The sequence below is a fragment of the Xenopus laevis genome, chromosome 6S (assembly GCF_017654675.1).
Source record: "Xenopus laevis strain J_2021 chromosome 6S, Xenopus_laevis_v10.1, whole genome shotgun sequence".
Taxonomy (NCBI): domain Eukaryota; kingdom Metazoa; phylum Chordata; class Amphibia; order Anura; family Pipidae; genus Xenopus; species Xenopus laevis.
In genome coordinates, this window is record NC_054382.1 from 102,036,862 (window position 1) to 102,062,320 (window position 25,459).

The 25,459-nt window shown below is 34.1% G+C and overlaps 1 protein-coding gene across 2 annotated transcripts in view; it reads right to left on the bottom strand.

The window, feature by feature from the left end:
* The window catches only part of LOC108695307 (thymocyte selection-associated high mobility group box protein TOX), a 171,801-nt gene that overhangs the window by 23,503 nt on the left and 122,839 nt on the right, over window positions 1-25,459 (bottom strand). For both annotated transcript variants that reach the window (XM_041567875.1, XM_018223744.2), the window contains 2 exons: window positions 5,039-5,311; window positions 2,055-2,285 (listed from right to left, as the gene is read on the bottom strand). In XM_041567875.1, the coding sequence (XP_041423809.1) occupies window positions 2,055-2,285; window positions 5,039-5,311 (504 nt within the window). The remainder of the gene's footprint in view (window positions 1-2,054; window positions 2,286-5,038; window positions 5,312-25,459) is intronic.

The following is a 25,459-nucleotide window of genomic DNA, read 5'->3' on the forward strand; positions in this document are numbered from 1 at the left end:
TGTGTCAGATTTGCCCTTCTACAACACATTAGCAGTAATTTCATGAGGCATCAAACATTGGAATAAATAGTGAGGAATAAAATAAAGAAGTGGTGCTATTGAGCTGAACAACTATAGATAATTCTGTTGCATATGAATTATGCTGAGAAGAAAGAGGCATGTGGTACAGTATTCTAGCACTTTTATGCGTTACCTAATCATTAAATTCCTGCCGTAATGCCTAGGAGAATTAGTATCTCTCTGAAAGAAGAGCTTATGTTTAAATAAACACCTCTAAATAGATGTACATACAATAGTAATTGACATTTTTCAAATAGTGCTCTAAATTCTAAATGGGTATTACATGTCAGCTCCTAGTCTAACCACATGGCTTATTTGTCTGTCTGGGCAGCACTTTAAAGTCACTGACAGTAATGTAAACAAGACTGTTTTGTTTGTAATTTGCCAAATCTATCGCAGCCGTACTGTGCCTCCAATTAGAGATGCAATGCCAATTTTCTACGTTTACATCTGGTTTCGATTTCGCACCACTTTCATTTTTCTCTCATTTAACAACTTTTTTTTTTTAAACCAAACTGAAAAAAATGACCTCAGTGGTCTTTGTGAATTGTTAGACTAGTCAGGAAAGTAGAGACATATTTAAATCCCCCAAATGAATGTAACAAAATAATGAATATATTCGATTTCTTAGGTTTTAAGGATATAGCAAGTGCCATAAAAAAAGGCTAGAACAGAAATCCAGCATCTCTTTTTTCAATATGTAACATGGATTTTAATCCTATAAAGGCAAATTTCATTGGAATTTAGGGAATATATCTAACCGGTATAGCAGAGAAAGTAATAGAATCAATGTAATTTAACTACATTTCTAATAGATTTTGATATGGATTGTGAGTTCTACATTTACTACCAATGTAGCTTTAGCAATTTCTATACATGCCGTGCTGGATATTCCCATAAATCATGTAAGAGTTTAAATCATCTAATTTTCACCTCTAACTTGTACATTGGAAACAATGGTGCCTTATCAAAGCTTTGTGGCACATTATCTCCTATTTTTCAGGTTTAACATAGTGGAGACCATTAAGGCATGGAAAGTACCTAGTTGGGGGGACCTCATATTGGTGTATGGAACACAGTAAAATTAGCCTATAAGTAATGGGGAGTCATGTAATTTTATATCAGCTACTGGCTGGTAATATTTCTTGGGACTGATCTAATTTTCACCTCTTATCATCTAAAAATCATCTAATTTTCACCTCAAACTTGTACTTTGGAAAAAAACTGGTGCATCATCAAAGCTTTGTGGTACATTATCTCCAGTTTTTAGGGCTTGACATAGTGGAGTCCATTAAGGTATGGGACCCCATATAGGTGTATGGAACAAAGTAAGGTTTTTTTTCATGATTTTATTAATTAAAGGTTTTTTTCTTCAGATTTTTTAAATACATAAGGTAACAGTCGTGTTTTGGTTTTTAAATTACGACTTTATTTGAAGAAAAAAACACATTTAATATAACAAAATAAATTTTTTAAAAACAGGCTTCTATGTATACACTTTAAACTGTTGTTTGTAGACCCTTGATACAAATAAGAAGTTATATTTTTTAATGTCAATATGTTAAGAGCATGTTTGTGACCTTTAAAGTAATTGTTATTCTAGGAAATACAGGTGGTAATTCCTTTCTAAACCTAAGAAATTTATAGGAACATGTCTAGCAAAATATTGAAAAGGTTATCTATGAACTCATTCTCACAGCAGAAAAGAAGTAATATTCAAAACTGGAACAGTACAGGGAAAAAGGGATGATATAGAATTTTCATAAGATTGGAAATTGAGTTAATGCTGAACAAGAAAAAAGTGCAGCCTTTCTCACTGTCCATTGTAATACCAGAGCAATTTCTAGAAGAAATGGCTAAAAAACAATAGACCCTGTAACTGTGTATGGGAAAAATACTTTAGTATTATACATTTGTTTTGTGAAAGCCATTTGTAATCACAGTACAGAGGAGATTGTGCACACATACACACACATATATATGCATTCCTGTACCTGCTTTTGTTCCTCTCCTAGTCCATCCCACATTGAGGCGACTATTTTGGAAACTTCACCAAAAGTAGCATTTGGATTTTGGCCTTTAATGGCTGCCTGGGTGTCTCGGAAAAATAATGCATAGGCGGAAACTGGCTTCTGGGGCTCATTGGGGTCCTTCTTTTTTTTCTTCTTTGGAGTTTTAGGCTTCTTTCCCATATCTGGTGCTGGACGCTTCTCTGCTCCACTAATCTGTAATAGGGAAAAAAAAGTTATATACAGTAACGCAACTAGAGGCGGGCCCTGGTGAGTGATGCGCAGCCGGGCCCCCCGCCACCTCCGTACACGATTTTCAGGCCAGATTAAAGTGGCGCGTGAGCTGCCGGGGGTCCCTGAGGTAGTTCCGCCACTGGCTATATATATACAGTTATGGGATCCGTTATACGGAAACCCTTTATCGAGAAAGCTCCAAATTGTGGAAAGGACCTCTCCCATAGACTCCATTTTATCCAGATAACCCACATTTTTAAAAATGATTTCCTTTTTCTCTGTAATAATAAAACAGTATCTTGTACTTGATCCAAACTAAGATATAATGAATCCTTATTGGAAGCAAAACCAACCTACTGGGTTTATTTAATGTATACTAATTTTTCTAGTAGACTTAAGGTATGAAGATCGAATTTACAGAAACATCTGTTATCTGGAAAACCCCAGGTCCCGAGCATTCTGGATAACAGGTCCCATACCTGTATATATATTTATATATACCAACAACTTTATACAAATTCACCTGAGTAAGGCTGAGGTTGTCCCAAACTCTTAGTGGCAGCAGTGCAGTACTAAGAGAGACAAGGTGTCCCAGAATGCACTGTAGATAGCTCCGGGTGCACCAGCCCTAGACCCCCAGAAAATTCGAAGAAGAAGCAGGGCTGTTCAGCACTCAAATGGATCCACAGGACCAAAATGTTTTAGTTAAAAAAATATATCTTTATTAGACAAATTAAAAAATATATACTTGCATCTCAATCTGCCTTACACATTTCGAAACCACAAGGGCACTTAATCATGGGTTATTAGCTGGACAGCCCTGCTTCTTCTTCGAATTTTCTAGCAGTGCAGTACTGACATAAACAGCTTGATCAAATGCATCCCAAAAGCTGTAAATTAAATGTAAACCTATTCATAGTCTGACATTTGGAAACATTTTGGGGACCCCAGTTATATTAAAAATATAATGCATTTACATAAAAAAATTTCAATTTCAATTTGAAAGAACAAAGACCTATTGGGTTCAACACACGATGCCTAGAGGACATATTTATGAAGCAATTACAGGCAGAAACAATCAGGGTTTTTAAAAACTAGATCTGGTCGCATTTCCCATCATCTTCTATTTGGTTCACTGATTGCATAGGTCTGTGTATATGGTTGGTAATATGTTTATCAACTGGAAAATGGATACTTTCCCCTAATTCAGTTTAAAGTTTGAAAGCTTTTACGTGCACGTAATTGGACACATATGGATTCCTAAATGTAAAACTCAATTATAATTCGCATAACATTTCATTTGACTACATGTTTGTTGAAAGGCTGTAGTTTAAATCATGGCACATGAGTATGAAAAGAATGAACCGTCATCCCATATAATGTGTAACTTATTTTTACCATTTACATATTTCCTATCTAGGAACTTAAAATAAGGTTTAAAATAAAAATGAAAAGTACAGGTAGGGGTCTATTATTGAGAATGCTTGGGACTTGTGGATTCTTGTCTTTCTGTAAGTTGGAGCACTATGCCTACACTACTATAATTTGTTTAAATTTAAAAAAAGAACTCTAAACCTTTTGTTTTGCTTTTAACAAGGATTTATGTTGGATTATTAAACATAAATTATTATGATTATTATCACAGCTGAACAATGGATTAGAAAGGAGCGAGGAATTGTTTATTTAATATGCTCTGGTAAATGGCAATTCTTGACAGATCACCAACCACAAAGGTATTAATTTGACATACTACTGCTACTCTGTATATACTGAGGTCCATTTTTTATAAAACATTTGGGCAAGGTTATTATAATGTAGCAAGAGCTTCTTTTGTATAGCCCATCTAATGAATAAGATGTTACATTTTGAGATACAGAATAAGAGGTGCCAAAGTAAAATAAGTACAGGCCTGTACTTCATCTTAGAAATATATTATTGTAAAATTTGTATATTATATGCAGATACCCTAGCATGCCACAGGATGTGACCTGGTTACATCAAGGGGCACATTTACTAAGCTCGAGTGAAGGATTTGAAGTAAAAAAAACGTTGAATTTCGAAGGGTTTTTTTGGGGTACTTCGACCATCGAATAGGCTACTACGACCTTCGACTACGACTTCGATTCAAATGATTCGAACTAAAAATCAGTCGACTATTCGACCATTCGATAATTGAAGTACTGTCTCTTTAAAAAAAACTTAGACTATATACTTCGCCACTTTTCGGGCAAAATCGGGAAAAAAATTAACGTTTTCAGGCATCAAATCCAAAAAAACCTTATGTTTTGGATTTTTTTTACGATTTTATCAAATCTTTTCCCGAACCTGATTTTTTTTGAGTGCATTTTTTGATTACGGTAAAAATGTGCATGGGAGTTTGGTCACAGTGGTTTTGAGAAAAAAGTGAGAAATTTTTGCATTTCAGTAAATAACCCCTTTAGGTATTTGGAGAGAAGCGCTTCATCAACATACTCTTCTGTTATTAGGTTGGGCAGAAGATGAAGAGGAGAGGGATTTCAAAGAGATGGGTGTGTTGCCATGGATCAAGATCATATTGTTTTTTATTTATTGTTTTGGATTTAAATATTTATATAAGAGCAGAGACTATTGATTCAGTAGCTAACAAATTCCTGTGATTAAGACAATATTTTCAGAGTTCTAACTGTATTATTGTCCTCTATAACACATTTGTGAAAACTTTAACGAGTTGCAACAAACATAAAATATACTCATACTTTCGAATTATCATCCACTTCATCTTCATGCACTGAACTAGATGGCGATGGGGTTGCCGATTTACTTCCAGGAGGAGATGGTGAATTATGGGCAACGTTGTTTCCCCCCATATTGAGTCCAAGCTGAGCACTGAGCTGCGATTGATTGATTGTAGTCAGCTGACCATGTTGCATCATTCCTGACTGCCTGATATCTGGAGGCTGGACCCTTGGTCTCATAGTTGCCATTTGTGAGTGATATTGTGTACCTTCAGAATTATGCAGCTCTTGCATCTATTGAATAAAAAAGAGAAACACCTGAGATTATTTTATTACAGATTTCATTGTCTTTCAAATTACTGCACTGTATTCCGTAATTACACTCAGTAGGAAAATCATTTAATGAAAAATCATCAAGGCTATTCTCTAAAGCATATACAATGCTATTATAATAGAACATATCTAATTTTATGGCTCATAAAGACAGAAATGAACAGGAGTTTGCAAAAATTGTATAAATTAATTTTTAACCTGGAGGATGAAGACAACTCTACTAAACACTATAACTTTGTTTAAATGGGCTTGGCCAAAACCCAAGTGGGCTAGAAAATTGTTATGCAGTACAGGAAGCATTTACCCAATAAATGTTCCAGTTTTATGTCTTTTTATAATTACTGATTCTTTCTCTCTTCATATAAATATATACTGTATATAGATACACACAATAAAAAGACCATAGACTATGGGGCCTATTTATTAACATTCAAATTTATATTTTTTCACAAGTCTCTAAAAATGTTTGGATATCCTAGATGTCTTTAAAGCTCTAAAAATTCATGATTTATTAAGTGAAATAAACACAAAAATTTGCAAGGTAAAAGTTGTCAAGGTCCCATAGAAGTCAATGGGGGCTGCACTAATCCTATTGGACCATTTTTAATCAATTCTGAGTGAGTTTAGTCGTAGTTTCAAAAACCTCTAGAACCACTAAAATGAGACTGCTGATAAATAGGTATATATATATATATATATATATATATATATATACAGTATCCTTTTCCGCAAACAACCCAGGAGCTACTCAACTAGGTGCAAAAGGTTTTATTTTAAAACCATAATAATTAAAAACAGGCCAACGTTTCGGTCTGGAACTAAGACCTTTATCATATATATTATATATCCGTTATCCAGAAAGCGCAGCATTACATGTACATCCTTAAATTATTTCCCTTTTCTCTGTAATAATAAAACAGTAGCTTTTTTTAGGATATTTATTCTATGATTCCAGAGCCTATATAATTACTGAACAAATGATTATACATTTTGATTGTAAACAGAACTAAAGCCAACATGAAAGTGATCTATTAAGGACACTGCACTTTTCATTTAATGAGAGCCATTATTTTAATTGATGCAATTCATTACATTTCTTTGGGGATTAGATTTAAGAGCGTGTTTCAATTGTATGCATTGATAAAAAGATATTTTAGGCATATCATCATGTGCAGATGTTTTAAGATTTTATATTTTATCATCTGAAATTCTGATTGCTTTTAAATAATTATATAGATACAATATTTATTGGACCTTCAAAGAACATTAATGTGTTAGCTGTTTTTTTATCCTAGGCAAGAATTGCTTGTCTTTCCACTATATTTTATTTTAAATAGATTACTATTAGGGATGGGTGAATTTTGTTCGCTTTGTTTCGGCGAAAAAATGACGCCCATAAACTTGTATGGCATTGTGCGTCAAAATAAAAAGACTTGCGTCAAAAAAATTTCGCAACCACGTGACAACATTTTTTAGACGCCCATAGACTTAAATGGGTGTCTGCGACATTTCGCCAGCGGCAAATTTTTGGCGAAACGAAACGGGTCAAATTCGCCCATCCCTAATTACTATGAATTTATGCAATCCTTTACTATACAACTGAAGTATAAAATAAAAGATACTACGATAGTTGGCAGATTCCTCTTTGGATGGGAGTATTAAAAACAAAAAATAATAGAGATAAAGGAAACCCCATTTTCTTGCTGATCTTTTTTCACCATTCCTCTACTGGACAACAATAAAAGATCATCAAAGGGAAGTGCAATATATATTTAGTTTATGCCAAGAACTGAACACAGGCCTGCCTGGGTTTATAAAAAATAATAGATGAATGGGAGAATTCAGACTAAAATCTTTCTATAGATATATAGGGAGAAATTTAGTAAAGTTTGCAAAGAAAACAAGTTTGCACACAAATAAGAATAAAAATTCGATAGAGAGAGGTATAATTATCTCATACCAATATCACTCCACTATTGGATTGATGCACTATTCGCAAATAGTACATCAATCATAGCGTCCCCAAACATTATAAGGAGATCCATCAACATGATCCACACAAATTGAAATTTGTGGTACTAGAACAAATAAGCCACACAATTAAGGGTGGCGATAGTCTTATTAAGCTATGACAGAGGGAAACATATTGGATTTACAGGTTGAATTCCTTAACGCCAAGAGTTCTTAACATACTGTAGATCTGGATTTAGCAGTGTTTTAATTCAACAATATGTTTATTCAGTTCCTATTTAATTACTACAAATTTTTTAACTGATCAGCTTTTAGAGAATATTTTTGAATAAATATGCATGAATTAGAATTTTAATGGGTATGTCCAAAATCACATAAAATTATTTGAATAACTATTAACCATATCTATGGATAGCTTGGAATATGTTTATTGGGTACTTGCTGTGAATCATGGAACTTGTACAGTGGAACATTGTGTTGCAGCTGACCATGTCACAATAAGTATACATGGGTCAGTGTGCAACAGAAAGCAGCACCGACATGATTAACAATGTATGTGATAACCACACCCACCCTGAGGAAGGGGTCAAGGGAGACAGCAAAATGAGTCAGTTTTTGGAGCAGTGTAATTTATTTACTGATCACAGACTCAACGGAGAAGCCTTCCTGGTCCTAGAGAAGACTTTTATTTTGCTTTGGGTATCATGTGCTTTACTATCTGACTATCTTTGTGAATCAGTTGTTTTACTGTGATTTTAATATTTATTAAAGCATTACTGTATTTACATTATATTACTTGGTGGATGACTGGTGGGAAATCATAAGGCGAAGCACTGACATTATTTTATGCACCAAAAGTCACAAGAAATCTTGTGAGTATATACCCGAAAGGGGGATCTTGAAGAGTATCACAGTGGTGGATCTTCTGCAATATAGCTCTCCAAGCACCATTTTTAAACACTATTAGTTATGGGCGAATTTGCGTGTTTCGCCGCCAGCGAATAAATTTGCGAAACACCCGCGAAAATTCGCTGGCGGCAAAAAAAAATTTCCGAAAAAACGGACGCCGGTGTCAAAAATGGGGGCCGGCGTCGGAAAAACAGGCGCCGGCGTCAAAAATAGGCGCTGGCGTTTCATAACGAGACGCCGGCGCCATTTTGCGTATTTTTTGCAGTTTTGTAAATTTCGCGCGAAATTCGCAAATTTTTCGGCGAAGCGAAACGGCGCAAATTCGCCCATCACTAAACACTATGGGCATTATTACTTATCTTTATTAATTAAGATAATACTGCTCTATCGGCTTATTTATCAAAATCCGAATTTTTCGTGGTAAATTTTTGCAGTGTGTAGAGCTTGAAGGATCACTTTTCTAATTATAATGGTGTATCTAAAATGGCTAAGTACAAACAGTATTTAGACCTAAGTTTAGATATAAGTTTATTTATTCGACTCCTGCATGACGACATAATGAAGAAAGACAGATTGGTGAGAGGGGAATAGTGATTGTTTAAGCAACACCACATTGAAGCCCATTTATCAAATGTCTAATTTAGAGTTATGTGAATTTTTTTTTACTCTAATAAATTCTAATTTATTCACAATTTGAATGGTATATTATTTATGAAAAATGTTTAATGTCTAAAATTCAATCGAATAGTCCACACCCAAAAATTTGAATAGCATTCAAACCCGAAAAAAAGACAAATTTTAACTAAAAAGTTGCCTATTTTGTTCTACTGCGCATGCGTCTGCCCCTGGAAATTTGAAGAGGATCGTTCCATGGTGCTCGCTGAAATAACCCCAGGCCGGTGCAGTTTTCTGCTGATAGGAGGTTTCAGGTAAGTAAATACAATCACTTAGGAGTGCCTAAAATTTGGCACCCCTAAGTGCAAAAAGACTTTATTCTCGTTTAAAGGTGCAGAAGGTTTATTTGCATGGAAAATACAGATTTTCTAGTATAGCCATAAGGAGGAATGTAATATTGATCACTAAAGCAAAAATTGTTCACACAACTCAAAATTGTGAGTTTTTACCAAAAATGCCAACTTCAAAATTCTAATTGGAACCTTAGTAAATCTGCCCATTCATTTTTAATTGATTTTATCTAGGAAGTGTTTTATTTCCCTGAAATAAAGTTAAAATTAAATTTAGATTTTTGCTGTCCTTCCCCTTTTATCACTACCTTAATTCTTTGGACAGTTTTGATTCCACCTTGGTTGTATAAAACGTTCATAGATATATGAAAGATAATTGACACAATAGTCACCCTGCTGCTGTTTTAAGCAGTATCCAGGCCAATAATAATCAGTCACCCCAAATGACCTTCACATTTTATCTTAGTGTTTGGTCTGTCCCGAGGGTAATACCTCTGTACTTCAACCATCGAATAGGCTACTACGACCTTCGACTTCGACTCGAACGATTTCAAACTAAAACTCGCTCGACTATTCAACCATTCAATAGTCGAAGTACTGTCTCTTTAAAAAATACTCCGACTACATACTTTGGCAGATTAAACCTACCGAGGTACAATGTTAGCCTATAGGGACCTTCCCAGCACTTTTCTAACCTTTTTTTGATCGAAGAAAAATCCTTCGATCGATCGTTTAAAATCTTTCAAATCGAACAATTTTTACTTTGATCGATCGAAGGATTGTGGTAAATCCTTCAAATTCGATATTCGAATTCGAAGGATTTAAATTCGAGGGTTGAATTCGAGGGTTTATTAACCCTCGATATTCGACCCTTGATAAATGTGCCCCTACATGTGTCAAACATCTGTTCCAGTTAGAAACAGGTAAGCATGAATGTACAGAACCTTATACTTTGTTGTATATAGTGGTGTATTTCTTTTAACAGAAAAAACATGTTTAAACATGATTTTCACAAATTAACATTACTTTAAAAATTTATGACAAAAAATAATAAATATAACTAAAAATAATAAGCTGATTACTCATGTTATTGGCACACGACTCTCCCGGCAAGAAATACGAAGAAGTGTTAAAGTTCCAGATGCAGCCAGGGCACTGGTTTCCACATTAGCACTTTTTATAGTGCATGCGATTCCTAGACAAACATTTATTTTTCATGAATAATTTTTTCACAGATTTAATAGCCTATTTAAACACTACATTCCCTTCTCAGAAAACAAGAGTGGTCTACGCTTTCAGTCCAATGTTCTGTGTCAATAGAGTTCTCTGGCTGGAACGTTATAAACACCAGCAGCCCTGTAGTAATGACACTATTGTTTCATGTAGGCAAAATATGGTTTATGACAGATTACTAGTTCCTTGTGTTCATGACTAAATTGCTTTTCTCTGTGGGTCTCAGTTGCCAAATGAGATTACTAGCCTGTAAATTCACTGCTGCCTAAACAATAAGTGCTGCATATAAAAAAAAATTGTGGGAGAACTCTCCGCCAATACATTCACTTGCAAAGCTATCATTATCTCTGCCTCTAGCAAACAATCTATATCAAAACAGTTGTACACATAAAGCTCTAACTACATCTTGACTGAATCTCTTTTGATCCAGCTGTTTTACTGAATAGCAGTTGGTGAACAGAGCACTAGAACATGGGTAGCCCCCAGGCCCTGTTTGCTAATGTTACTCACCAGCTGCTGCTGTGCATGGTGTTAGTCTGCAAGTCCTGGATGGATGCCAGTTTTTAGCAAGAGCAAGATACAGTGAAGAATCTTTGAAGACCTTCCATTTACCCCGGCCTGTCATTACTTGATGCTGAGCATTTCTGAGTAATGTCCTGAAGGCTACTGCTAGAGCTGAACTGTGATCAGTCTGAGCCCATTGTATAAAATACACATTTGGCTATAAATGCACTGATAATTATTAAACACGTTGTGGTGGGTAAGAATCAGTAAAAATGACATTTCTTGTAAAGGACACCATGACATTGATGTATTTTGTGCAATGTAGGAAAGTATCTCTTTGAATTTAAAGGAGAAGAAAAGTGTTCTTGCACTGGGAAATTTGAAGAGCCGGAAGAGGATTGTTCCATGGTGCTCGCTGGAATAACCCTGGGCCGGTGCAGTTTTCTGCTGATAGGAGGTTTCAGGTAAGTAAATACAATCACTTGGGGGTGCCTAACATTTGGCATCTCCAAGTGCAAAAATACTTTCCTTCTCCTTTAAAGGTGCAGAAGGTTTATTTGCATGGAAAATAAAGATTTTCTAGTATAGACTTATGGAGGAAATGTTAACAATTTGAATAAATGTTCGAAAAGTGCCTTTGCAAATTTTATAGTTTGTGCCAATGCGCATTGTTTGCTATAAAACTTCTTAACGAAAAACTTGTTATGTTTGATCCAATAGTTTGCGCCACTTTCAAGTAGGTGTTATGGGTTTGCAATTAAAATTTGCAAAGCAATAAAAGCCTAGAATGAATATGAAGAATATTACATGACGACATGTGTTCTCTTTGATAATTTTATTATATTTCCCCCTTAAAGTAATATAATCTATACAGAATGTGGCACTGTATTGAACATGTTTGTAGGAAGGAATTGTTTAGCTAGTTTAGAAATTCCAAGAACTTCAGTGGTTTTTTTGTTTATTTATTTTTTTAAAACTGGAAAAATTCAAACGATTGCAAAAAGTAACAAGAATGTGGGGTTTCATTACATGTGGGGATTCTGTGGATACTCCTTCCCACCTAAGTAATTTTAGCGGTTGTGAACTAAAACCCCCCAAGGCGCATTACTTAGGGGCAGATTTATCAAGGGTCGAACTGAATTCGAGGGAATTTTTGAAGTAAAAAAATATGAAATTCAAAGTATTTTTTTGGATACGTCGACCATCGAATAGGATACTACGACTTCGAATTTACTTCGACTTTGATTTGAAGTAAAAACCGTTATTCGACCATTCGATAATCGACGTACTGTCTCTTTAAAAAAACTTTGACTTCAATACTTCACCAAATTAAACATGCCGAAGTGCTATGTTAGCCTATGGGGACCTTCTACAATCATTTACAAGACTTTACACATCAAAGTAAAATCGTTCGATCGTACGCTAAAATTGTTCGAATCGAACTATTTAATTGTTCGATTGAACTATTTAATTGTTCGATCAAACTATTTTACTTCGATCGTACTATGGCCAAATTCGGTGAAAAATACTTCGACTTCGATATTCGAAATCAAAGTATTTCAATTTGATGGTCAAATTTCGAAGTATTGTACACTTGCCCCTTGGTGTGCTGGTTTGAAACAGGTTTTGTTTTTAACATAGCTCCACCAATAAACACACATTGTATTACTTTCACACACAATGGCATCACAAGATCACATTATTCCTTATGTCAAGTATAATTGGCTAAATAAGACCAACATTCACTCCACTGCTAATGATCAGCAAACAATTTACATGAAACGTATTGAATGAACATTAATATAACTTTTTAAGGTCCCTTTGTATATGGTGTAAACGTAGTAATTATACAGGTATAGGATCCAGAAACTTGTTAAGTTCAGAATTTCGGTAAGGCCGTCTCCCATAGACTCCATTTTAGTCAAATAATTTAGATTTTCGGTTTTTCAATGTAATAATAAACCAGTACCTTGTACTTGATCCCATGTAAGATATAATGAATCCTTATTGGAGGAAAATGCCACTCCTTTTGGGTTTAATCAATGTTAGTATAATATTTTAGTCGATTAGTTACCAAAAGGTCCCATAACCTGGAAAATTGTAGGTTATTATATTATAATAAAATTGGGTAAGCTGGAAAAGCACATGCACTGTAGGGCACATTGCATTAGGAATATTGTTTGCATTACTAGTAAGAGGATATGTATATGTCAGACAGAATGATAAGAACATTAGTGCAGCCTGTTCATAACACACATATGGGCAGATGGAATCACTTAGGACCATCTATTATGGTCAGAGTCAATACAAGCTGTAATACTGATACTTGAGTATTGTGTTAATGCTGGAAAGATGATAGCAAAGGTTGTCATATTTAAATTTATGTTGCATTTAATATATATATATATATATATATATATATATATATATATATATATATATATATATATACACTTGACTTACCGAAACGTCGCATTATGATGTGATTCTTTTAATACACGTTTTCAGCAAATTACTAAACCGTGTGCCGCCTCTGCTTCTTGGACTTTTATCTATGATTGGGGACCGAACGGATTTCCTTATGGTGGCTGAGCACTGGGACGGACACTAAGGGGCCGATTCACTAAGGGTCGAATATCGAGGGTTAATTAACCCTCGATATTCAACTAGGAATTAAAATCCTTCGACTTCGAATATCGAAGTCAAAGGATTTAGCGCAGATAGTTCGATCGAATGATCGAAGGATAATTCCTTCGATCGAACGATTAAATCCTTCGATCGAACGATTAAATCCTTCGAATCGAACGATTCGAAGGATTTAAATCCAACGATCGAAGGAATATCCTTCGATCAAAAAAAGTTAGCCAAGCCTATGGGGACCTTCCCCATAGGCTAACATTGACTTCGGTAGCTTTTAGATGGCGAACTAGGGGGTCGAAGTTTTTTTTAAAGAGACAGTACTTCGACTATCGAATGGTGGAATAGTCGTACGATTTTTTTCTTCGAATCCTTCGTTTCGAAGTCGTAGTCGTAGTCGAAGGTCGAAGTAGCCCATTCGATGGTCGAAGTAACCCAAAAAAAACTTCGAAATCCGAAGTTTTTTAACTTCGAATCCTTCACTCGAAGTTAGTGAATCGGCCCCCTAATAGTGAGTGTGCTAGGGCAATTCTCTAAGCTATATATATATATATATATATATATATATATATATATATATATATATATATATATATATATATATATATATATATATATATATATATATATATATATAAAATATAAAATAATTAATGACAATATAAATATAGTCTTATATATTCCCGCTCGTCTACCAATTTGATTATGAAAAAAATTGTTTAAAAAATGGATCTCTCCCGGGATATGTGCATCTAGTTGGCACTAATGTACATGTAAGAAAGCATATATACACAGTATATCCATCATGGCATTGTGACAGGTAGTGACTCATACCATTCCGTCTTATGCCAGACACTGTTTACCACCACTGGAGTTTGCTGCTCAAATAGTGAAGTTTTTGGTGGAATATACGTTCTTATTAAAAACTTTATATGCTTTTTATATAAATGTAGAAAGGTGCACTTCTGAGTTCCCAAGTTATAATTAAACTGTTATTGTACCACATGTTTTTATAAAGTATATATTTGCCTATCCCATGCAGGGAATAAGGATACTTGTTATTATAAAAACATTTCTCGGAATGAAGAGGTATGACATTAATTGGAAAAGCATAACAATGTGCTCTTAGGGCTTATAAAAAATACCTTAATGCAGTGTGCAAAGTGCAAAAAAGGGGCTATGATCAGCCATTTGCATAGAGTGCACTATGAGGAAAATAGTGATTTGCACTATTTTTTTTACTTAGCCTTTCAGTGTTTAATACAATAATATTTGTACTATTGAGATGTTTTGTTGACTCTGCCTCAGTAAGCACAGCTTACATAGTTATTTACTGCAATCTTTGCATCTACAGTATTTTAGCTTTAATACATTTCTCCTGTAAAATATGAACACATACACTCATCATTCTATAAAATGCTCATATATAGTAAAAGCATTTTCTTTTAAATTAATTAATTCTGTATAATATATTCACTCTACGTACAGTATAACAGTGAGAGTGTCTTCATATGTTACTGTTTTCAGTTTTACATAACCCATAGGTTTGTAGAAAAATAAATGTTGAAGTAAAACAATTTAAGTGAGATATTATGTTTCCTACATACATAATTTGGTGTCATATATTTGCTGTGATGATTTACAGACAGTTTATTAGATAATGAAATGTTTTCAAAGAGTTGAGATGTATAGGTGCAAAGGAAATGGACCCATCTGTTGTAAAATTTATTTTTATACTTATAGATCCATCTACAATGAGTTTAAGTTTACCTTGAAATTAACAAGACTGTGGCTCACAGAACATTGTCTTACCCTTTTTCTCTATTAAAAATAACATGTTTGCAGAGATTCTCAAGTAATTTATGGTGATGCTGTTCCCCCTATGAGGTACATGTATAGGACCTGTTATCCAAAATTCTCAGGACCTGGGGCTTTCTGGATAATGGATAGTTACATAGTTACATAGTTAAATTTGGTTGAAAAAAGACAAAGTCCATCAAGTTCAACCCCTCCAAATGAAATGATCCTTCTGTAATTTTGATCTTCATACCTTAAGGGGCACATTTACAAAGCTCGAGTGAAGGATTCGAATTAAAAAAACTTCGAATTTCGAAGTGTTTTTTGGGCTACTTCGACCATCGAATGGGCTAGTTCGACCTTCGACTACGACTTCGACTATGAATCGAACGATTCGAACTAAAAATCGTTCGACTATTCGACCATTCGATAGTCGAAGTACTGTCTCTTTAAGAAAAACTTTGACCCCCTAGTTCGGCAGCTAAAAGCTACCGAACTCAATGTTAGCCTATGGGGAAGGTCCCCATAGGCTTGCCTGTGTTTTTATGATCGAAGGATATTCCTTCGATCGTTGAATTAAAATCCTTCGAATCGTTCGATTCGAAGGATTTAATCGTTCGATCGAACGAATAATCCTTCGATCGTTCGATCGTAGGATTAGCGCTAAATCGTTCGACTTCGATATTCGAAGTCGAACGATTTTAGTTCCTAGTCGAATATCGAGGGTTAATTAACCCTCGATATTCGACCCTTAGTAAATCTGCCCCTAAGTCTATTAGAAAATCATGTAAACATTAAATAAACCCAATAGGCTGGCTTTCATTCCAAAAATTTAGTTTGGATCAAGTACAATGTACTGTTTCATTATTACAGAGAAAAAGACAATCAAATAAAAATTTGGATTATTTGAATAAAATGGAGTCTATGGAAGACGGCCATTCCATAATTATGAGCTTTCTGGATAATGGGTCCCATACCTGTACAAAAAGATTGTAAGTGCAGTAGACATCATGTTCCTGTTTTAATTACAATACATTGGCTGTGGTCACAGGACATCATGTTTGGTATGTCTATATTTCAGGAGATTCTTATAATCCATAGTTAATTCAAGATTCATCCTAAAAGTTCATAGGAATTTTAATATGAATACCATATGTATTAGTGATTTAACAAAGCATAAAATTACTTCCTCAGCCTATGCCCACAGCATAAATGAAATAGATTTTTCTTGCTAAAATGTGAAATGCAGATTTGTTTGAAGATATCTATCTATCTATCTATCTATCTATCTATCTATTATCTATCTATCTATCTATCTATCTATCTATCTATCTATCTATCTATCTATCTATCTATCTATCTATCTATCTATCTATACATGTATGTATATGCACACATACTCATGCACACACTACCTAGAAATAAATTGGATTATATTGTGATACATATTATAAACTGTTTTATGGTGCGAATGGTGAAAAAATGTGTTAATCACTGCTACATTGTGAAATCTACTTCTAGAAGAGGTTGCATGGGCATCTGTATTGGATAGTTTAAAAACAAGTTATGATTTTCTTATTAACAAAATTTGTAATGTGTTGGTTCAGCAACTAATCTGCCTGCCAATGGGGAAACTGTTTGTCACCAGATAGCAATAAAAATAAAAACTTAAATATGACAGGGTATAAATGATATCATGGGTGTGTATACTATTTTACAGTGCTACAGTAACCATGGGGCAAATTTATAAACGGTGGTTTCTTTTTTGTCATGGTCTCCGCTATTTTAAAATAATTAATGTTCTTTATTGCCATGTGTGGATATGAATAGGAGAGGCCTAGAAATATATGTAGTAAAAAGTAGCAATAACAAAAAATGGGTAGCGTTCTAGATGGGGCCAGTGACCTCCATTTGAAAGCTGTAAAGAGTTAGAAGATGAAGGCAAATAATTAAAAAATGAAGGCCAATTACAAAGTTGCTTAGGATTATCAATTCTCCAGCCGGTTGCGGCAAAAACACAGTGTACATGCCCAGGCCCCCCAGTCCTACCCTGCGTCATATTAAGTCTTTCTAATGTATGAATATATAAAGTGGAATGTATTTATCTCAGGTGTACTTTATAGCAAATAACGAATCCCCTTTGAAGCGCCAACACTGAAGATTTCACTTGAGACTAATGCATCTCTTTATCTTTGGAAGCATCTGCTGGTATACACCACATATAAATATTTCTGTACTAGCCGTATAATAAATATATCACACAGAATGAATCCGATAATCAAGTCTCTCTGAACATAATAAATACATACATACATAAATTCAAGCTAGCAGGTCTACTTATCAATAAGGCATCATTTTATTTTAATAGATATATATGCTTTTAAAGGAAAATGTTATTGGAATCTTAGGAGTCGATTTGTTGCACTGAGAAAGCTAGAAGTATGCCAAGCAATTCAACCCCCTTTGCTTGTTTAACAAGATTTTGCTAACAATCGGGACAGAGTTAATGAATTTAAACAGTGATCACAGCAGATGTGTCAGTTCACCTGAATATTGAAACCATATTGACAGGGTACTCGTTATCAGTAGTTAACACGTATCACTTGAACTTGATGGACATGTGACTTTTTTTAACCTAACTTACTATGTTACTATGTAGTTGTATTTATGTATGTAATCTGAATGATCAGTGTATACACCAATTTTTTGTACAGCGCTGCTGACTATGTTGTTGCTTTATAAATGTGCTGTTAATAATAATAATTAGTGATGGGCGAATTTATTCGCCAGGTGTAAAAAAAAATGGATGCCGGCGTAAAATACAGAAGACTGGCGTCAAAAACGCAGTTTCGTGAATTTCGTGGGAAATTCGCCCATCACTAAAAATAATAATACTCTTCAATGAACAGACTCATTGGTACTGCTTGTACAAACAGATTAATAATAAGTAATAACATATACCTAATTAAGTAATTGTTAACAGAATTACGTACATGTAAATAGAAGTACTTTTAAAATGAAATCCTATTGCATTCAGGTGTATAGAGGAAAAACATTTTTCATATTTTTTGTCTTACTTTGTGCTTCTCTTTTATTTATTTATTTTCTATAGAAAAGGTTAAGGGTCTTAAAACTAATCAAAAATGCCCCTGGTTACTATTTGCTGTTAAAATGGTATTATCCTTAAACTAACGTTATATTGAAAGTTGTTAAAAGGGTTAAAAACCTTTAAAAAATAAAAAAAAAACCTTGATTTAAACTTATTAAAAAAAAAAGAAACAGAATAGGCCTACTTTCTGAATTATTTAAATCTTCGCTGACTGATCAGTGAACCATGAAATTAGAAAAGTGCTGTTGTTAGAAATGTTCACTTTTTTTAAAAAATAAAACTTTCGTATAAAACTATGGATGCAAAGCCAATTCAAGAAATGGATTTTAGCCAAAATGCATGCTGTTTAGAGATATTTGGTTGACATAATTAAAACTTTTTTTCTCCTGCAAATTGAAGATTAGTAAGCTATTACAGAAGCAGAAGATTAGTTAATAAATTGTAGTTGCCTTTCCTGATCCTCTTAAATCTTTCACTGTTCACTCATTTAACTACTCTAATTAAGGTATATTAGCATGAGGAATTGCATTTCGTCATATGAACGGTAATAACAGAATTACCTCTAGATGAAACAAACAACTTTTCAAGAAAACTTTTACAAAAGTGATTTTGCCACTTGAATAGCAACAGATGGTTTGAAAACTAAAATGAGTCTGGGTTACATGGCTGCAAATTCCCTATCTAGTGTATCTGGATTGGGCTATATACTAAATTAAGAGGTTAAGAAGAAACTTGTTTGAAATCAACATTCAAATTTGGAATGTTTTCACTGGTGTGTATTTGCTCTGCATGCAGAAGATTTCTGTGAGTCATATCCCCTCTGTGTGCACAATGATAGGGGGGTGGGGGGATGTGGTGGAGACCCTGGCTTTATAGCTACATCAGAAATAGAACATACTACAAAACATACAATCAAGAATATAAAGTATAAAACTGCATCACATCTTTTTCAGTATTCTGGGCATGAGCTAGGCCAAACAATAGACTGCCCCTAATACATTGGGGCAGATATACTAAAGGGCCGTCGCTAGCGAAAATTCGCCAGAAATACCATCTGCAGAGATATTGCCAATTTGCTAAAAGGCGTAGAGGACAATTTGCTAGTGAAAAAGACTGTCGCCTGTGCAGTTTCATGCCCTTTTGCCATGCGCATTTTCGCTTAGGCAAGTGATTGTTACTCCACAAATTCACTAAAGTGCGAATTTTATAGAACATCACCTTTTGCCAGAGTTTCCTTTGCCAGCTTAGACCTGGCGAACTGATAAGATGAAGCTTCCTCCTCCTCAATCTTATGCCAGTGACATCATATCATGTATGCCCAAAAGTCATAAAAATATGTTTTTTTTTGATATTTTAAAGTGGGATTGTAACTATTAAACATTTTTTTTAATATTTTTTTTAACATTTGAGGGGCATGCCACATTTGTTTTAGAGAGGGCTCATGTCTAGGACATTAGAGGATCTCTTTTGTCTTTATTTTGCTTCCTTGAACATTTTTAATAACAATTGGCCCCTTCAAGCATTTGCATCAACATCACTAATACATATGACCTGTATGTACCTGCTCTAATCAAATTGACCTAAGTGTATGGGTACTAAAGAAGTTAGCCAGTAAACTTCGCCAGCGTTTGGCTGCTGAGATGCAACTTTGCATTTTAGTGAATTAGTGTATGAGCTGTGAGTTTATGTCTGACAAAGTGGCACTATGGGGCCGATTCACTAACTTCGAGTGAAGGATTCGAAGTATAAAAACTTCGAATTTTGAAGTGTTTTTTGGGCTACGTTGACCATCGAATGGGCTACTACGACCTTCGACTAAGACTACGACTTCGAATCGAACTATTCGAACTAAAAATCGTTCGACCATTCGACCATTCAATAGTCGAAGTACTGTCTCTTTAAGAAAAAACTTCGACCCCCTAGTTCGCCATCTAAAAGCTACCAAACTCAATGTTAGCCTATGGGGAAGGTCCCCATAGGCTTTCCTAAATTTTTTTGATCAAAGGATATTCCTTCGATCGTTGGATTAAAATCCTTCGAATCGTTCGAATTTGAAGGATTTTATCGTTCGATCTAAGGAATAATCCTTCGATCGTTCGATCGCACTATTTGCGCTAAAATCCTTCGACTTCGATATTTGAAGTCGAAGGATTTTAATTCCCAGTCGAATATCGAGGGTTAATTAACCCTCGATATTCGACCCTTTCTGAATCGGCCCCTTAGTGTGGCGGAGCGTTCACAGGCAAAAATTTGCTCTTTAGTGAATTTGCCCCTCAACTTGAATAGTAATACAGGTGGATTTGTGGTTTAAAGATTATATTTCACTAGAAATTGTCCAAAAAACTACAATTTTAAAGGTTTGCCAGGGATTAGTATTTTTTAGTGCATTGCTCTTCTCTTTTTTCATTCACACTTTTTATATGCGGATCTGTTAACAAATTTAATGACAATTGTGGTTTTAGAGTTTGTGAGTTTTGTTGTGGTTTCCAAAACCACTAAATCTACTTAAATTCAACCTTTAATAAATAAGCCTCTTGGTGTTGTTTCTGTATGTCTGAAAAGCTTTTCTAAAAGTGGAACTATAATGAAACCATTTATGTAAGATAGACATCCTATCATGGAAAGAAGAGACTTTCTAAATGAAAATCAGTTTTAAAATTCTGTTCCATTTATGAAATAATCAAGTTATTCTTTAATTTCACTCTCTTAATAATCTTCCAAGTTATGCAGAGGGCTTGCATTAGGGTAATTTGTTTTCAAGATAGCTCAACTATTTCATATATGCAAAGAGGGCACAGACCTATATTATAAACTTAACTGTCCATCCAACAAAAAACAGAACACAACTACGACACAAAACCTACATGCAGAGTAAAATGTCTTTTGAGAGGGGTTTCAATAATATGAACTTGATTATTTCACAAACAAATCAGAATTTTAATTGCTTATATATTTAAAAAGTCTTATTTCTATCATAGGAAAAATATTACATTTTTTGTTTATGATAGTTCTCCTTTAAGCTTTTCACACATGAGCTGAGTTCCAGGATATCCCAGTAAGTAGGCCACACATGTTAGAAATCCATTAGTTCAGCCTGTATGATAGATGTTTTGCAGTCGTGTTAGTTTTCTGAAATGACAGATGACACAACACTGGCACCAGTCATTGATTAGTTCTGGTTTCATCTTGGTTATTAGAGGATAAACTGACCATTTCAAGAGTCCATATACTCCCAAATATTCCCACATAATCTTACAATTTAGAAGAAATGTTATCTAATGATGCATGATTGTGCATGATCATTCAGCTTCAATGGTTTGCAAGTATACAGCATAGTGTATACTATTAGGTTTATATAAAATAGAATGGATGCATACTGTATACTATTTCTTGTAGGTTCAACCACTTTACTCCTTTTACATTCCTTATTTTTTATCAGTATTCACCACTTTGAGATTTATGGATGAAACCAGCATATAGTAAACGGTAAACTATTTGCATTCATTCTATGTATATACCTACATATTTATGCAAGATCACAAAACACCAAAACAAAAGCTAAGAATTTAGAGACTCTTGCAAATTGGCTCAGTATAGAAATGCTTTTCCAACCTTTTAGGCTTGAACACTAATTAGATTTTTGTATGCAGCTGTATTCTTCACATAAAGTATGTTTTGATAAACAAATGCCAGTCTTTTTATTGTTACTAGGCATTTGACTTCTTTGAATTTAATGTTGTTACACTGGCTTCCAAATCTCAGAATGTTGTAATGTGCTTTTAATCTTTGAAATTGCTATGTTGACAGAAACATTTATAAACATTGGCTATGTGAATTAGGCAACTAAATTAGATTTTAGAGATGATGATTGGCATGACAAATAGTGGTTCTTCAAATAATTCACATTGAAGCAAAACAATAAATCTTCTTTTGAGCAGAGATTGTATGAAACTTCATTTATCCTGTGTGACCAGCAAGCAAAGGTTGAACTTTAATGAATGGAAAACAGCAACAAGGTCAGTTTTAAAAGCCTCCCTGGCCAACTGTCTGACATCTCAGAGCATTAAAACAGCTAGCATGGTAATTATTGTTTTGGCAGAGTCATTGAAAATCAGGCTGTGGCTTAGAGAGTATAGAAAACTCAATGCAAGATGAAAAATTAGTATGCTATGTTATTTTGCATTCCAGCTTTTTATTTTACAATATAGCTCTGGTATATAGTAAATTTTAACATTCTGTTTTTAAAAAGTGAATCAATATGACAATTAAACCTTTATTAAATAGACATGTGGAATTGTATAAGAATATACACCAGCTCAGTTCTCCGTTGAGCCAATTAGACACTGGCTTTTATTATTCTAACTGCACAAGATCTGAGCTATGTGCCAATTGGTTGCTTTTACTAACAGCACTAACATGATTTTGCTTGAGTCTACTACATAAGAATCCATGAATTATCAGATCACATTGGTAACATTAAAGGGCAACATGCTCTACCACAGTCAGAAATTCATTGTAATCAATTTATTATATAGTCAAAGACACCCCTAATAATAAAAACTAAGATACTTCAAAAATATAGATTAATTCAAATTACCTGCTACACTAAGGGGCCCATTCATTAAGTTCGAGTGAAGGAATAGAAGAAAAAATTTGAAAAAATACTTTAAATTTCGTTTTTTTTGGGTACTTCGACCATCGAATGGGCTACTTCGACCTTCGACTACGACTTCGACCTCGAATCAAAGGATTCAAACTAAAAATCGATCGACTATTCAACCATTCGATAGTCGAAGTACTGTCTCTTTAAGAAAAAACTTCGACCACCTAGTTTGCCACCTAAAAGCTACCGAAGTCAATGTTAGCCTATGGGGAAGGTCCCCATAGGCTTGGCTATCTTTTTTTGGTCGAAGGATAATCGTTCGATCGATGGATTAAAATCCTTTGAATCGTTCGATTCGAAGGATTTAAACTATTTGCGCAAAATCCTTCGACTTCGATATTCGAAGTCGAAGCATTTTAATTCCCCAGTCGAATATCGAGGGTTAATTAACCCTCGATATTCGACCCTTGATACATTTGCCCCTAAGGGACAGATCTATCAAAAGTGAGATCCCCAACCAGTGGCTAGTGATGGGCGAATTTGCGCTGTTTTGGTTCGCTGGAAAATTCGCGAAATTCGCGATTAGCGGCGAAAATCCAGTCCACACAGGGGCTACCAAATGTCAGTCATAGTACTTATTTTTAGTGACAGTAAAATTTTCCATTGCTTGCTTGTGCTGCTCCAACTTTTTTTTAAATCTGAATATGGTTCATGGGTAAAATGGTTTGGGGACCCCTGGATTAGAATTTTCAACAGAAAAAAAACATTTAATTTAAGACATATATACAGTATATACTGTATATCAACATCTTATGAGCTGCTAACTCAAGCTTTCACTCCATTTAGCTTAGTTATAATTTTTATTTTTATGTAGGCCAATAAACTACATACTTAAAATAATGAAAATATTAAATATCGCCTACCTGTGTGCCATTGTTTTTGTATTACTAAACTATTAATTTACAACAATATTTATGATTTATGAATTCTGAAAAATAGTTTGTTTAACAAGATCATTTCATATTGTTTGTCAACATACTCTATGTTATAAAGCAATTTCTATAAACTCTAGTCTAGGAAGAGAAAAAAGCAGCAGCATTGTATTAATAGTAAGGAAAATTACAAGTAATTAATTACAAGAATACATTTACACACATGACTGCAAAGAAATGTGCAGAGGCAAACTGTTTAGAAACCTGTTAAACAGCAAATTATGTTAAACAAATGGAAAATGTAATAAAACTACTATACGCAGAATATCCCAGATGTTCTCTCTGAGTACATGATGAGAATTACTGGGAGGAATGAAGACATGTGCAATACAGTAATTACAGTAAAAATGTAAGATTATTCTGATGAGTTGCACACATTTTTAAAACAAATAAATTGACAGTTTCCCTCTTTTAAATAAATCTTTAGCGCACTGTAACTTTCAAATGAATGTCATTATAAAACCACCAAAGCATCAAATTTATGTCAGAAAGAAAAATTAATAAAATAAGAACAGAAAATTAAGAGTATTTTATAAACATGAAAAATAAAACAAAAGGTGTTGTTAGTCTGCTTGCCTTTTTGGCTTTTAATGATGTTTAATGATCTTTTTCTCTGCAAAACTGAGCATTATTAATATCTGAACATGTTTTTCAACTGACTTGGGGTATTTTATTTTTTAATAGCAGCTAATCAACTGTGGCCAGCCTGTTATCAAGGGTAAACATCATAACAAAAACTACAAACATATTGTGTAGTATAATAATATTCATCTCTCAGTTTTGCAAATATTGAAATGACATTAAAATTGTAATGTAACTCAAATAGTAATTTGAACCATTGCTTGTTTGTTTCCCTTTACCTTCTCTCAACACCACCACAAGGATTTCTCTTAAATACTTCTACAGATCATATTATTAATTTCATATAGTGGCCATCATAAGGTGATGTTATATACAAAATTCTTAAGAGCAGAGCCAATGAATACTGCTGCTATTGTTCAAGTAGCATACTTACACATTTCTATTATTAGTTGTAGGCGAACTGTATTCTTTATTGGGATCATAAAAAAATGACTACAACCCTTCCATATTATCATTACTAAATTTTATATATTATCTAAAATATTATTGTTTGAGATTTTTATATTTATGGGATATTTTCAAGTATGTTTGTTTAATACAGAAAAATACAATAATTCTTTTAGCTACATGCATTAAAGAATACATGTATTACATGTATTATGTAGCATGCATAATAATAGTATAATTTTTTCTTTAGGCTCAAGTATAATTTGTCTATATGGAGAGAGTGGGTGCAATTATATAAGTCTTGATTAGGGATGCACCAAATCTAAATTCAGTTTGGTATGCAGCCATTATTCAGCCTTT